Source organism: Aquarana catesbeiana, linkage group LG04 (assembly GCF_042186555.1).
Source record: "Aquarana catesbeiana isolate 2022-GZ linkage group LG04, ASM4218655v1, whole genome shotgun sequence".
Taxonomy (NCBI): domain Eukaryota; kingdom Metazoa; phylum Chordata; class Amphibia; order Anura; family Ranidae; genus Aquarana; species Aquarana catesbeiana.
The window spans coordinates 280,154,084-280,166,403 of record NC_133327.1 but is presented as its reverse complement, the minus strand read 5'-3'; the positions used below and the strand labels follow the sequence as shown (position 1 = coordinate 280,166,403).

General features: G+C 38.6%; 1 protein-coding gene across 2 annotated transcripts in view; it reads right to left on the bottom strand.

Moving 5' to 3' along the window:
* The window catches only part of MYOM2 (myomesin 2), a 241,805-nt gene that overhangs the window by 54,560 nt on the left and 174,925 nt on the right, over window positions 1-12,320 (bottom strand). For both annotated transcript variants that reach the window (XM_073626642.1, XM_073626643.1), the window contains 5 exons: window positions 5,995-6,173; window positions 4,904-5,018; window positions 4,426-4,582; window positions 4,228-4,334; window positions 3,896-3,940 (listed from right to left, as the gene is read on the bottom strand). In XM_073626642.1, coding sequence (XP_073482743.1) covers window positions 3,896-3,940; window positions 4,228-4,334; window positions 4,426-4,582; window positions 4,904-5,018; window positions 5,995-6,173 — 603 coding nt within the window. The remainder of the gene's footprint in view (window positions 1-3,895; window positions 3,941-4,227; window positions 4,335-4,425; window positions 4,583-4,903; window positions 5,019-5,994; window positions 6,174-12,320) is intronic.

Below are 12,320 nucleotides of genomic sequence, written 5' to 3'. Positions count from 1 at the left end.
GTTTCATATGGCCTCATTTACTTTTATTTAACAATTTCCTATAGTAGTATGCACCACCATATTTTACAGTAGTTTAACCACTTCCATTCCAGGCCCTTTCCCCCCTTCTTGCCCAGGACAATTTTTAGCTTTTAGCGCTGTTGCAATTTGAATGACAATTGCGTGGTCATGCAACACTGTACCCAAACTAGATTTTTATCATTTTCTTCCCACAAATAGAGCTTTCTTTTGGTGGTATTTGATCACCTCTGCGGTTTTTAATTTTTGTGCTATAAACAAAAAATGACAGACAATTAAAAAAAAAACATGATGGCCACTGATAGGCAGCACTGACGGCACTGATAGGCGGCACTGATGGCACTGATAGGTGGCACTGATGGGCACTGATAGGCGGCAGTGATGGGCACTGATAGGTGGCACTGGATAGACAGCACTGATGAGGAGCTACTGACAGGCATTACTGAGTGGCATTGATTGGCACTTTGATGGGGCACTGACAGGCAATACTGATGGGGCACTGATTGCCACTTTTTTGGGCACTGATTGGCACTGTTGTGAGCACTGATTGGCACTGTTGTGGGCATTGACAGGCATTTATTATGGGGACAGGCTGGCAGGTGTTGAGCCCTGATTGGCAGCTGATCTTTTGATGGGGGCTGGGCTGATAATCAATGTGCTGATTATCAGCACAGACCCCCCCTCTGACAGGGAGAGCTGCCGATCGGCTCTCCCTGTCAGCATGAACTGAGGGAAGCTGTTTACTGGCACTTCCTGGTTCATGCAATGATCAGCTGTGATTGGTCACAGCTGATCACATGGTAAGAAGCCTCCATGATCAGAGTTGCTGTGTGTCAGACTGACACACAGCACCTCCAATCGCCGCACTGTGTGCCCCCGCGGGCGCACGCTGGCTGTGTTATCCTGATCATGTCATATGACGTCCAGTCAGGATATCAAAACCACTTTGCTGCTGTCATTCTGCTATATGGTGGGTGGCAAGTGGTTAAAGATATGAGCTAACATATGATGTTCCAACTGCAACCTTAAGAATATTTATTGAGATTTCTTGTACAAAGGGTTGGGATAAATCTGAAATATTATGCCATAATAATTGTGTCATATACTAAAGTAGCTCTAAAGTAGTTCTGACTTAATATAAGGTTTGCTTCCACCCAAAATGTATGCATACATTGCCTGCAGCTAGAATTCATTCATTTAGTGCCAGTATTAATATGGTCACTAAATGACAAATTCACGATGTGCAGGCTGCAAGCATTTTTGGATACTAGGATGCAAGAGGCCACCCTAGCAACTGATGATATCATTGGTTGTTAACATGCCAGTGGTCACGGGGTCACTGATTGTAATGGTGCACTATATAATAAATAACCAATGATGCTGTGCAAAAAATAAAAACTTGCTACCCCTCCAAAACAAATTCAGACCAGACCCTTGTCCAAGCTTGCAGCCTGGCTGGCTAGGAAAGGGGGAGAGGAGAGTGTGCACCCTCCTTTCTAAAGTACATAATGCCACATGCCCGCAACATGGGAGCTTTCCCTGCCAGAGGGCCCCATTTGCAGTGAGGAGTCCACGAGGAGGGGTTTTTGTTTGGTAGATTAGTGAACATCATTCCTAATAATTGACATGCATCTACATTGCTGGACAACGTGACTGATAATGGATTTACACTGTTGGACACAGGTTTTGCTTTTTTTTTTTTCTTGAGCATGTGGTGTGTTTACTTACATTTTAAAATATTTTTTGGTAAACGAGTACCTCAGATTCCTAAAAGCCCCCCCCCCCCCTCTGCTGACCCCCACATCAACTGAGCCAGGTGAGGAAGAGGCTTTGTTCTCATCAAAATGGATAAAAGGTTCTGTGCCAGGGAAAGGGGCCCCTGGCAAGTTACCCACCCCATGTTGAGTACGTGTGGCTCCCGTTTACTGGCCAGCCAGGCAACTTGAGTGGGTAAGGGTGTTGAAGGGGGGGCACCCGCCTTTTATTCTCTTGTTTTTGCATGAAGTACCCCCTTAAAATCCATACCAGACTTGAAGGGGCTAGTATGGATTGGGGGGGCACATATTTTTTTCCTTCCTTGCACAACCTCATTGGTCGGTAAAGTACACCATACCAACCAATGACTGTGTGGCCACCAGCGCCCTAGAAACCAAGGATGTCATTGGTTGCTAGGACATCAGCAGCTGAAAAGTCATTAGTTGTTATAGTGCATCATAGCAACCAATGACACTGAAAACAATGGTGTGGGGTTCTCCCTAAAAATACTTACCAGATCCTAATCCTTGTTGAAGTTTTGGTATGGTTTTTAATGAGGACCCCACAAAAGGAAAGAAACGTCAAAATGTTGGCACCTCCAAAATCCATACAAGATCCTTTGAGCTCCCTACAGATGCTTCATTTTATGTGCAGGTTTATGGCATCTGACTTACACAAATATCTAGAGTTAATTAAACATAGACAGAAATACAAACACTTTCCTATATAAATGTGAAAACAGGTGCGAAGGAACAATCAATTTGTGATATTGTAATCGTCAATAATGTTAACATTAAATCCATGCAGCTTTTAGTGATAAACAGTCCCCCCGAACTTGAAATTCCACCATAAAAGAACACGTAAAAGTGATCTATTGTGTGCTCAATTCTTATTCAAATCGCAATACATCCCATGCATGTGCCTGAAACACAGCTCAGTGACCTCTTATTGCAAAGCAGATCTAAAAACACTCACTACTACTCAGATACAGCTCCACATGTATCATCATGGCTCTGTTATTTATGATTCCACTTTCCACTCACTACTGAAGCATAAAAAATGCCAGGAGTGTAAATCAATAAAAACTCTTTGTCAAACAAAGCATTTAATGCACTAGCATTTAAGGCTTGCATATTGCCTCTGATTAGTCAAAGCAGAGTGGCCAAGTCTAGACTTCCTGGTAGCATCTGACATTACATGAACCTACCCACTCAGCATGTTTCATCCAATGGACCTCAAGAGTAGAGAGCATCAGGCTACCTGAGCTACCAGTTATATCACTTCCTCATTCTGTCACCATCAGTTTTAACTCCTGCTGTTCCCTCACTGCTGAGTTTTACTATTCCTGCCCCACATTGTGCTTAACCATTTCTATATATAACTCTCTCCCAGCATCCCAGCGCAGCCTAGCACCTATCTCCAAGGTTTAACTAATGATTATTCTATTTTACTACTAATATTTAAATAAAAACTCCCCAAACACCCTAATTCAGTATCCATATTGATAACGTATATATACTAAAATGGAAATAAATACATTGTAAATGAAAATAGATGTTTAAAAAAAAAAATATTGTCCACTAAAAGGTATAGGTACAAAAGTCCACTCAAACTCTTTCATATTTAAAACTATTAGGCATAAAGCAAAACCTTAAAATAAAAACCCTATACAGGAACATTTAACATAAAGTTCTTAGTTGCACAGATATTCTTGATCTTTTATGGTGGAAGTTCAAGTTTAGAAGGACTGTTTCTGATTAAAAGCTGTGTAGACTTCATGTTAACATTATTGATTGTTATAATATCACAAATGGTATGTTATGTGGGTACTTGTTTTCATATTTATATAGAAGTGTGTGCATTTAACTACAATTTAATCAACACAGAGTATTTTTGTAAGCCATTACAGGATATCCAGGTGGATAATTTAACTTATTAACTTTGGGGGGGGGGGGGGGGGGTTGCTCTCTTGTTGACCCACTGACTCCCATTCAATGGGGCTCACATAATTTGTGGATGCCCTCAAACTGAACCCAAGAAGAGATTTGCTCATTCCTTGTTCTGACATTTCATCATACCAAGCTAAGACATTATACCAGCAATAAAAATGAGTTCTACTTACTTGGATTTCTGATTTCATGGCTTAGAGCCATCAGGCGTTCAAGTTCTAGAACAAAGAATAAATAAAATAGTTTACCTTTATAATTAATTACCGTACCATATCTTAAAAATTATATCTTATATCAAATATTTACAAGCAAAATGTAAGTTTGTGAGTTTATTTTTTTTTTTATTTTATACATTGTATTTTATAAAATGTTTCCAGCTTTACTTTACAGTATGTTACATTAATATACTATTGATGTATAATAGTATACATTATCACTATCACAATTACCATAGGATAGAGTTAAATTTAGATTTGGCCATAGAGTAAAAAGACAATGCTCTCACCATCGGCATCCAGCACAAAGCTTGATGATATGCCATCAGTATCACTAACTGCCACTGAGTATGTACCCAAATCATTCTTGTCTGGGTCTTTAAAGTAGAGTTTGGAACTGAAAATAAAAGAAGAGCAAGAGTAATAACATATTCCCTATGTATGATGATTACATTCAGGGCACAATTTGGTGAGGATTAATGACATACTTTTCTTCAATGGTTTCAGCTTTGAATTTTTGGTCATCACTAATTTCTTCATAAGATTTGCACCAGGTAAACTGAGATGCTTCAGAGATTTCAGAGCAATTGTATGAAAGGTAAATACCCCCTTCTTCATCCACACCAGCAGTGATCTCCTGGACACCTGGTGCAAAATAAAAATGTCAGTCAGTGATCCCAAAACAGTTCTACCAAAAAAAGTAGCAATCAAGAGCAGAAAAGACAGGTGGTCTTAACCTCAGTTCATATGTTTTTTTTTAACAAAGAGTTATAATAGTAGATCTGTCTTAATGGAGGCACATGTCATTTTGTTAAGTCTGCAAATTAGAAAGAAAGAAAGTTGATTGCTCTTAATTTAACTAAAGCTATGTACACTGCCATTCAATGATATGCATACAACAATATGACTTTTTATTATTTGGTGTTGCATTGAGTTTGCTTCTTTGAGTTCTTGAAATACACATACCTGGTCTTGCATGGACAAATACTGGCTCTGAGATATCAGATGGTCTACCAACTCCTGAAGCGTTAACAGCTCGGATTTGGAAAACATACGTTTTTCCTTCTTCCAGTTCTTTGACCTGGACATCATCACAAAATGAAGCTTTAAATGAAAGAACAATTCTAGGAAAGTTTTAAAAAACTTCAATTTACTCTTCTATTTCTTCAAAAGACATCAAACAATGTTGAATGAGCCAGTGTTACCTATCAACCCTTTCATAAGTCATTATATACCTCCTGAAAGTAAGGCCTACATTATATGCTCGGTTAACTGATGAGTTAGTGTGTGTGTGTGTGTGTGCATGTGGGGGGGGGGGGGTTAGAAGTGCATATACAAGCATGGAAGCTAAGGATAGTTGTCACCATATTGATGATATTCTTTAGTAGCCTAAAATGCTCTAAAAAGCTAATTTTTACTATCTAGTCATTATAGCCCAGCTGGAGTATGTGGAACTAAAAAGTATAAGCCCAAAGAGAAAAAACTCCAGTTCTTAGTAAAAACACATTACAGAATCAGGCCTTAAATGCATTAATTTACTAAGCTTCCCAAAATTCTACATAGCTTGCAACAACAGCACACTGAACAAATGCAAGGCCATATAAATGCTTATATTTTTTATGTTTAGATCATAGTAAGCAACAAACAAGAGTAAGCTCTTTTGTGCTAATTGTGTCTGGATTAGGTCTAGATAAACAGGAATACTGACTGACCAATGCAGAAAAAGACAAAGAGGCAAATATACTTCAAGTGTATTTGCTCTAGATCTGAAGGGAAGCTTTGAAATTAGGAGAAACTCTGCTGATTTCTATCATCCAATTATGTACAAAAATGCTGTTTTTTTATTTTCCTTGCATGCAATTAAGTATTCTTTGCAAAGTGAAGCTTTACCTCATTTACTAAGGTCTGGGATGTACAGTATACAGTATTTTCCTTTAGTAAATCAACCAAAAATCTGCCATTAAACTACTAACATGGACACAAATGATTTAGAAAAGCCAAATATGTTGTCAACATACGATGGTCCAGTATATAGTGGAATTGTCTTATGGGTATACCTTTAGGTAGCGGTTTGCTGTTGCAGTCTGGTTCACTCTTGTCCACTCTTCTGCATTCACTTCTTTGTATTCTACAAAATAGCCTGCAACAGGGCTGCTTCCTGAATATATTGGTTCTTTCCAAAGAATCACAAGAGAAGTGTTTCTGACCTCACAGAATGTAAGATCATATGCTGGCCCTATAATAAGAAAACAGTGCAAGATTTGAATTTGTCTCTCTACTGCTGATAAAATTGAATTTTTGGGGCAGTGTCGCCACAATACATCATCTTAAGTGAAGTCCAAGGCCAGCTCTGTTATAGATATGCCACCTATCTTTTACAGTCAGTAATTAAAGAGAGAAATAGGCCTGTGTAAACAGTTGATACTCTTTTCCTTCACCTATGTGCCATTACTGGGTACTTGAGCACCACCTTGTCACATGGTACACTGGGGAAGGAGTCATATGCTCACCCATATCTGGTAGGAAAGGTGAGACTGTGTAGCTGATGGGATCACCATTGAAGTGAACCTGTTGAATTACCTTGCATTGGTAAACCACCCCGCACCAGTTACAAGTTCATGCAGTGGTTTACCATGACTGACTGTAAAAAGATAGGTGGCATATCTATGACTGAGCTTGCATTGGACTTCACTTAAGATGACGTATTGTGGCGACACTGCCCCAAACATTGTACAATCTCTACCTAAATTAGCAATTGTCTGCGCAGAGGATACAATTGGGTTGATTATCTAAAGGCAAAAAAACTGTTCACTTTCCAAAGGAGTTTTCCCTTAGTTTAGTAAATGAGGGGAAGCTCTGCTAACTTCCATCACCCAATCATGTGGAATCAAAAATACTTTTTTTTTTTTCCTTGAGCATGATTGGGTATTCTTTGTAAACTAAGGAAAACATCAGTTGCAAAGTGATAATTCCCTTTCTAAGTGAATAGCCTAAATGCCTTTAGTAAATTGGGACACTTCTGTCCAAAACTGCAATTTGCGCATAAATCATGGACATGACTAAATTAAGAGCTATGTCCCACAGAGGAGTTAAGCAACAGAAGATATAAATATTTAATTATATGCACATCATTATGTTATATGAGGTATTACACATAGTTTTTCCACAGTGCATGTGCTTATAGAAGGCTTTGCAGTGTGAGCTATGAGATAATAGAATTAAAACTGTAGCAAGTATTATTATATCTGTGAAGTGATGTGTAATATGTTCCTTATGCATGCTATTGAAGGGTAAGTGCAATTTTTAATGCAATATCCAGATTATGTAACCCCAAACGTACACATACAGAATAACCTCAACTGCATTTTGTCACATGAACCTGAAAAGCCATATATACACTATGGCACCTCATTGCACCAGACTGCAAATTACAGCACCCTTATCTTTCAAGTTATATGACCTCCTATTTATTTACAAATTCAGTGTGCTTCCTTTTCTCACCAAAACTAGACTTTTCAGTTGAAAATTAAGTAGTTGTACCAGGTTGTGATCAAATCTTTTTTTTTTTTTTTTACAGAAAATAACTTGGAAATAACCTTCTCAGTGTCATGAAAATATCACTCTAGGAAATGGAGTCCCTTGCTGTGCCAGCAATATATCATACAAAATAATATATTGTACTTTCTTACATAGATGCGTATAAAATGTTCACATACATTATGCAGTAATAGAGCATTTTTTTATGATGCAGAATACCAATATGTAGAGATAAAAAAGAATGAACATGGTGCTGGACTATTCTATATTTACACCAATGATATCATGGAATCTCCAAATATGATAAAGGTGGGTGTATGGCTTGCTCTGTAATGTATTGAATTGAGTATTTTAATCTCTCCCAGTGTCCAAAACTGCATCTGATACATAAGATATATGTTGCTGTTTGTTGTCACAAGGGTAATGATATTACTTTCTGAGCTAAATCCAATGTACTTTATACAGAAATGAAAATTTTAGATGGATGAAGATAACATTTAGAGTTCACCATATGTTTGACATTTTTTCAACAATTGAACATTGCCTTGTATATTTTAAAAACATATTTTAGGACAAAGAAACATACAACATATGACCTTAAAATGACCAAAAGTTAGTAGGACAAACCCCCAAAAATTCTTCAAATATATTAATAGTAAAAAGGTCAGGTCTGAGCATGTAGGCCCTTTACAAAATAATCTAGAGTGGGTGACCGGGGACAAAGACAAGGCAAATTTATTAAATACTTTCTTCAGCTCTGTGCATACAAAGGAGCATGGGGGAGCTCATGCCCATAATGAGGGTGGTATTGACACAGCCCCAAATGATCCACAATGACTCAAATGGATACGGTACAGAACTATTTAGACAGAATAAAGGTAGATAAAGCACCTGGACCAGATGGCACCCACCCACGGATCCACGGATCACGAATTGAGCTCTGTCATTTCAAGGCCATTGTTTCTAATTTTTAGGGACTCATTAATAACTTGAATGGTACCACTGGATTGACGCAGGGCCATTGTAATGCCCATATTTAAAAAGGGATCAAAGTCTTTACCAAGTAACTATAGACCTGTTAGTTTAACTTCTATACTGTAGTCGGGAAGATACTGGAGAGTTTAATAAAAGATCGCATAGACGAGTTCTTGTTGGTAAAAATATTTTAAGCAATAGACAGCATGGATTCATGACAGAAGTTGTCAAACAAACCTGATTTCTTTTTATGAGTAGATAAGTAAAACCTTGGTCAGAGGGGTGTCTGTAGTATACCTGGACTTTGCAAAAGCATTTGACACAGTTCCCCACACACGGCTCATGTGTAAGGTAACGTCTACAGGCTTGGAAAGATAAACTTGTAAATGGATAGAAAATTGGCTAAAAGATAGAATTCAGAGAGTAGTGGTTAATGACTCGTACTCTGAATGGTCTAAGGTTATCAGTGGTGTACCCCAAGGTTCAGTGCTGGGACCCTTACTTTTTAACATCTTTATAAATGATATTGGGTCTGGGATTAAAAGTACCATTTCTGCCTTTGCAGGTGACACTAAGCTATGCAGTGGAATAATGTCCTTACAGGATGTCTCCAATTTACAAGCCGACCTCAGTGCACTTTCTTTCAATGCAACGAAGTGGCAAATGAGGTTTAATGTTGATAAATGTATAGTTATGCACTTGGGGGCTAAGAATATGCATGCATCACACATACTAGGGGGAATACAACTGGGGAAATCAATGGTGGAGAAGGATCTGGGGGTTTTGGAAGATCATAAGCTCAATAATAGCATGCAATGCCAAGCTGTGGTTTCCAAAGTAAGCAAAGTCCTTTCTTGTATTAAGAGATGTATGGACTCCAGAGAGAGAGATATAATTTTGCCCCTGTACAAATCATTAGTAAGACTTCATCTGGAATATGCAGTTCAGTTTTGGGCACCAGTTCTCAAAAAGGATATCAGGGAACTGGACAAAGTGCAGAGAAGGGTAACCAAACTGATAAGAGGCATGGAGGAGCTTAGCTATGAGAAGAGATTAGAGGAACTGAATCTATTCCCTCTTGAGAAGAGGAGATTAAGGGGGGATATGATCAACATGTACAAATACATAAGTGGTCCATATCGTGAACTTGGTGTTGAGTTAATTACTTTAAGGTCATCACAGAGGACAGGGGTGCTTTTATAGGTCTAGAGGAAAAAAGATTTAATCTCCAAATAGGGAAAGGTTTCTTCATAGTAAGAGCTGTGAAAATGTGGAATAGACCCCCTCCAGGGGTGGTTCTGGCAAGCTCAGTCAATTGCTTTAAAAAAGGCCTGGATTCTTTTCTAAATGTACACAATATAACTGGGTACTAACATTTATAGGTAAAGTTGATCCAGGGAAAATCTGATTGCCTATCGGGGGATCAGGAAGGAATTTTTTACCCTGGTGTAGCAAATTGGAGCATGCTTTGCTGGGTTTTTTTGCCTTCCTCTGGATTAACTGTGGGCATAGATTTGTGTATATGGCATTGCATTTTTATTTATTTTTTGGTTGAACTTGATGGACTTGTATATTTTTTCAATCTGACTAACTATGTAACTATGTAAAAGCTAAAGTCCATGGAAATACATGTGGACTGTTTAACCTCTCATAGATCAGGATCAACAACAGATTGGTTGGGCTTTTAATATTACCCTGCACTTTAATATTACCCTGCACTAAGTCTGAGTGCTCAATTACAGAGAATTAGAGAAAGCTAATATTAATAAAAACTCAAGCCAACTAGAGGCTTTTATTAAAGTGGTTGTAAACCCTTACAACACACTTTTTGCTACAGGTAAGCCTATAAAAATATGGGCAGCACAGTGGTGTAGTGGTTAGCGCTTTCACCTAACAGCTAAAAGGGTCACCGGTTCGAATCTCGACCATGGCACTATCTGCCTGGAGTTTGCATGTTCTCCCTGTGTGGGTTTTCTCCAGGTACTCTGGTTTCCTCCCACATTCTAAAGACATGCTGGTAAATTAATCAGATCCTGCCTAAATTGGCCCTAGTATATGTATGAATGTGTGTTAGGGACCTTAGGTTGTAAGCTCCTTGAGGGTAGAGACTGATGTGAATGTACAATATATATGTAAAGCACTAAATTGGGGGCGCTATATAAGTACCTGAACGGTTTAGATGATATCCCCTGTATTTGCATGTACCAACATCATCAGTACATGTGCACTGAAGCAATGGCATGTACATGCCGTTTCTTCAGTTAGACTGTGCCATTACCATCATCGCAGCTCCGATGTTCCCAGACGAAGCAGTGAACGAGGACGGCTGCGGGGGCTTTGTCTTGCAGTTTTTTTTGGGGGGGTTTACAACCACTTTAAAAAGTGTTATTTTGTTTTTTATTGAAAAACAAACATCAATTGGTGATTGTGTATCTACCTAAAGTTTAGCTTTAATTCAATGACTTTATCTGAGTTGGGCCTTTTATGTTGCAATTCAGAGGATTCCTCAAAAGTGGAAAACAACTGGGTTTACAAACGTCACAAAGTATGGGTGGCAAATTTGGTCCACAATGGAGCCATAGGAGCCAAATGTTAAAAAAACTGTTCTTGCCATTTTCCACATAAATAGGCAAGGTAGTATAAACTGCTGTTATTCATTATTAATAACTGTGTAAGCTGCAGCGGGTGTGGGGGGGTCAGAATCTACACAGTAGATTCTTCAAACTACCTGACCTATTTATTTACAAATTCAATGTGTTTCCATTTCTTATCAAAACTAGATTTTTAAGTTTAAAATTGAATAGTTATACCAAGTTTGCAATCAAATCTTTTTCTACAGGAAAAAACGTGGAAATAACCATCTCATTGTCATGAAAATATTACTCTAGTTTCTTGCTGTGCCAGCAATATATCACACAAAATAATATATTGCATTTTCTTACATAAAAATATATACATTGTTCACATACATTATGCAGTAGGAGAGCATTTTTATAATTCAGAAATGAATACTGATTCAGAATACCAAGTTGATGAGGAAAAGGGATTCTTCTCCACAACCCTGGCCTGGTGGTTGAGGGGGTTGGTGGGTGAGGGGCTTATTGGAATGTGAATGAGTAAAGTTTACATAATACCCCTACCTATTAACCAAAAAAATGTAAACAGTAAACACACATACAGTTTTGATCAAATATCTTAACATATAGAAAAACAAAATGGTCCCATGATTATAATCACAATGCCCAATGCCTGCCAACCCACTGAAAAAAAAAAACACTGATGTGCATCTGCTGCAGTCTTTTTATTCCTGACAAATGACAGTTCCTATATACAAAGGGGCAGGGTCTTCTGGTGTGCATCTGCTGCAGTCTTTTTATTCCTGACAAATGACAGTTCCTATATACAAAGGGGCGGGGTCTTCTGGTTGATATCATTGACCAAATAGTTACATATTTGGTCAATGATGTCACTGGGATGCACATGAATGTATATGGTGGGATTATTTTAGGGGGGTTATAAAAAGATTTTTCAAAATCTGTGTTGTTTTTTTTTACTGTTTACATGAGAGGGCCCCATCTGGGAGCCCCCTAATTGTTAAAGGGGGCTTCCAGAATCCAATAATCTCCCCCACAAAGATCCCCACAACCACAAGGCCAGAGTTGTGGGACAGAGGGCCTCAGCCTCATCAACAGTGGGACAAGGTGCTTTGACAGGTAGGTTCCCCCATGGCAGAAGACCCCCCCATGTTGAGGGCATAGAATATGGGGGACCTCATGCAGCTTCTTTTTTGTTTTTTCTGCATGGGGTCCCCCTTAAAATTCATACCAGACCTGAAGGGCCTGGTATGAATTGTGGGGGTCCCAATGCCCTT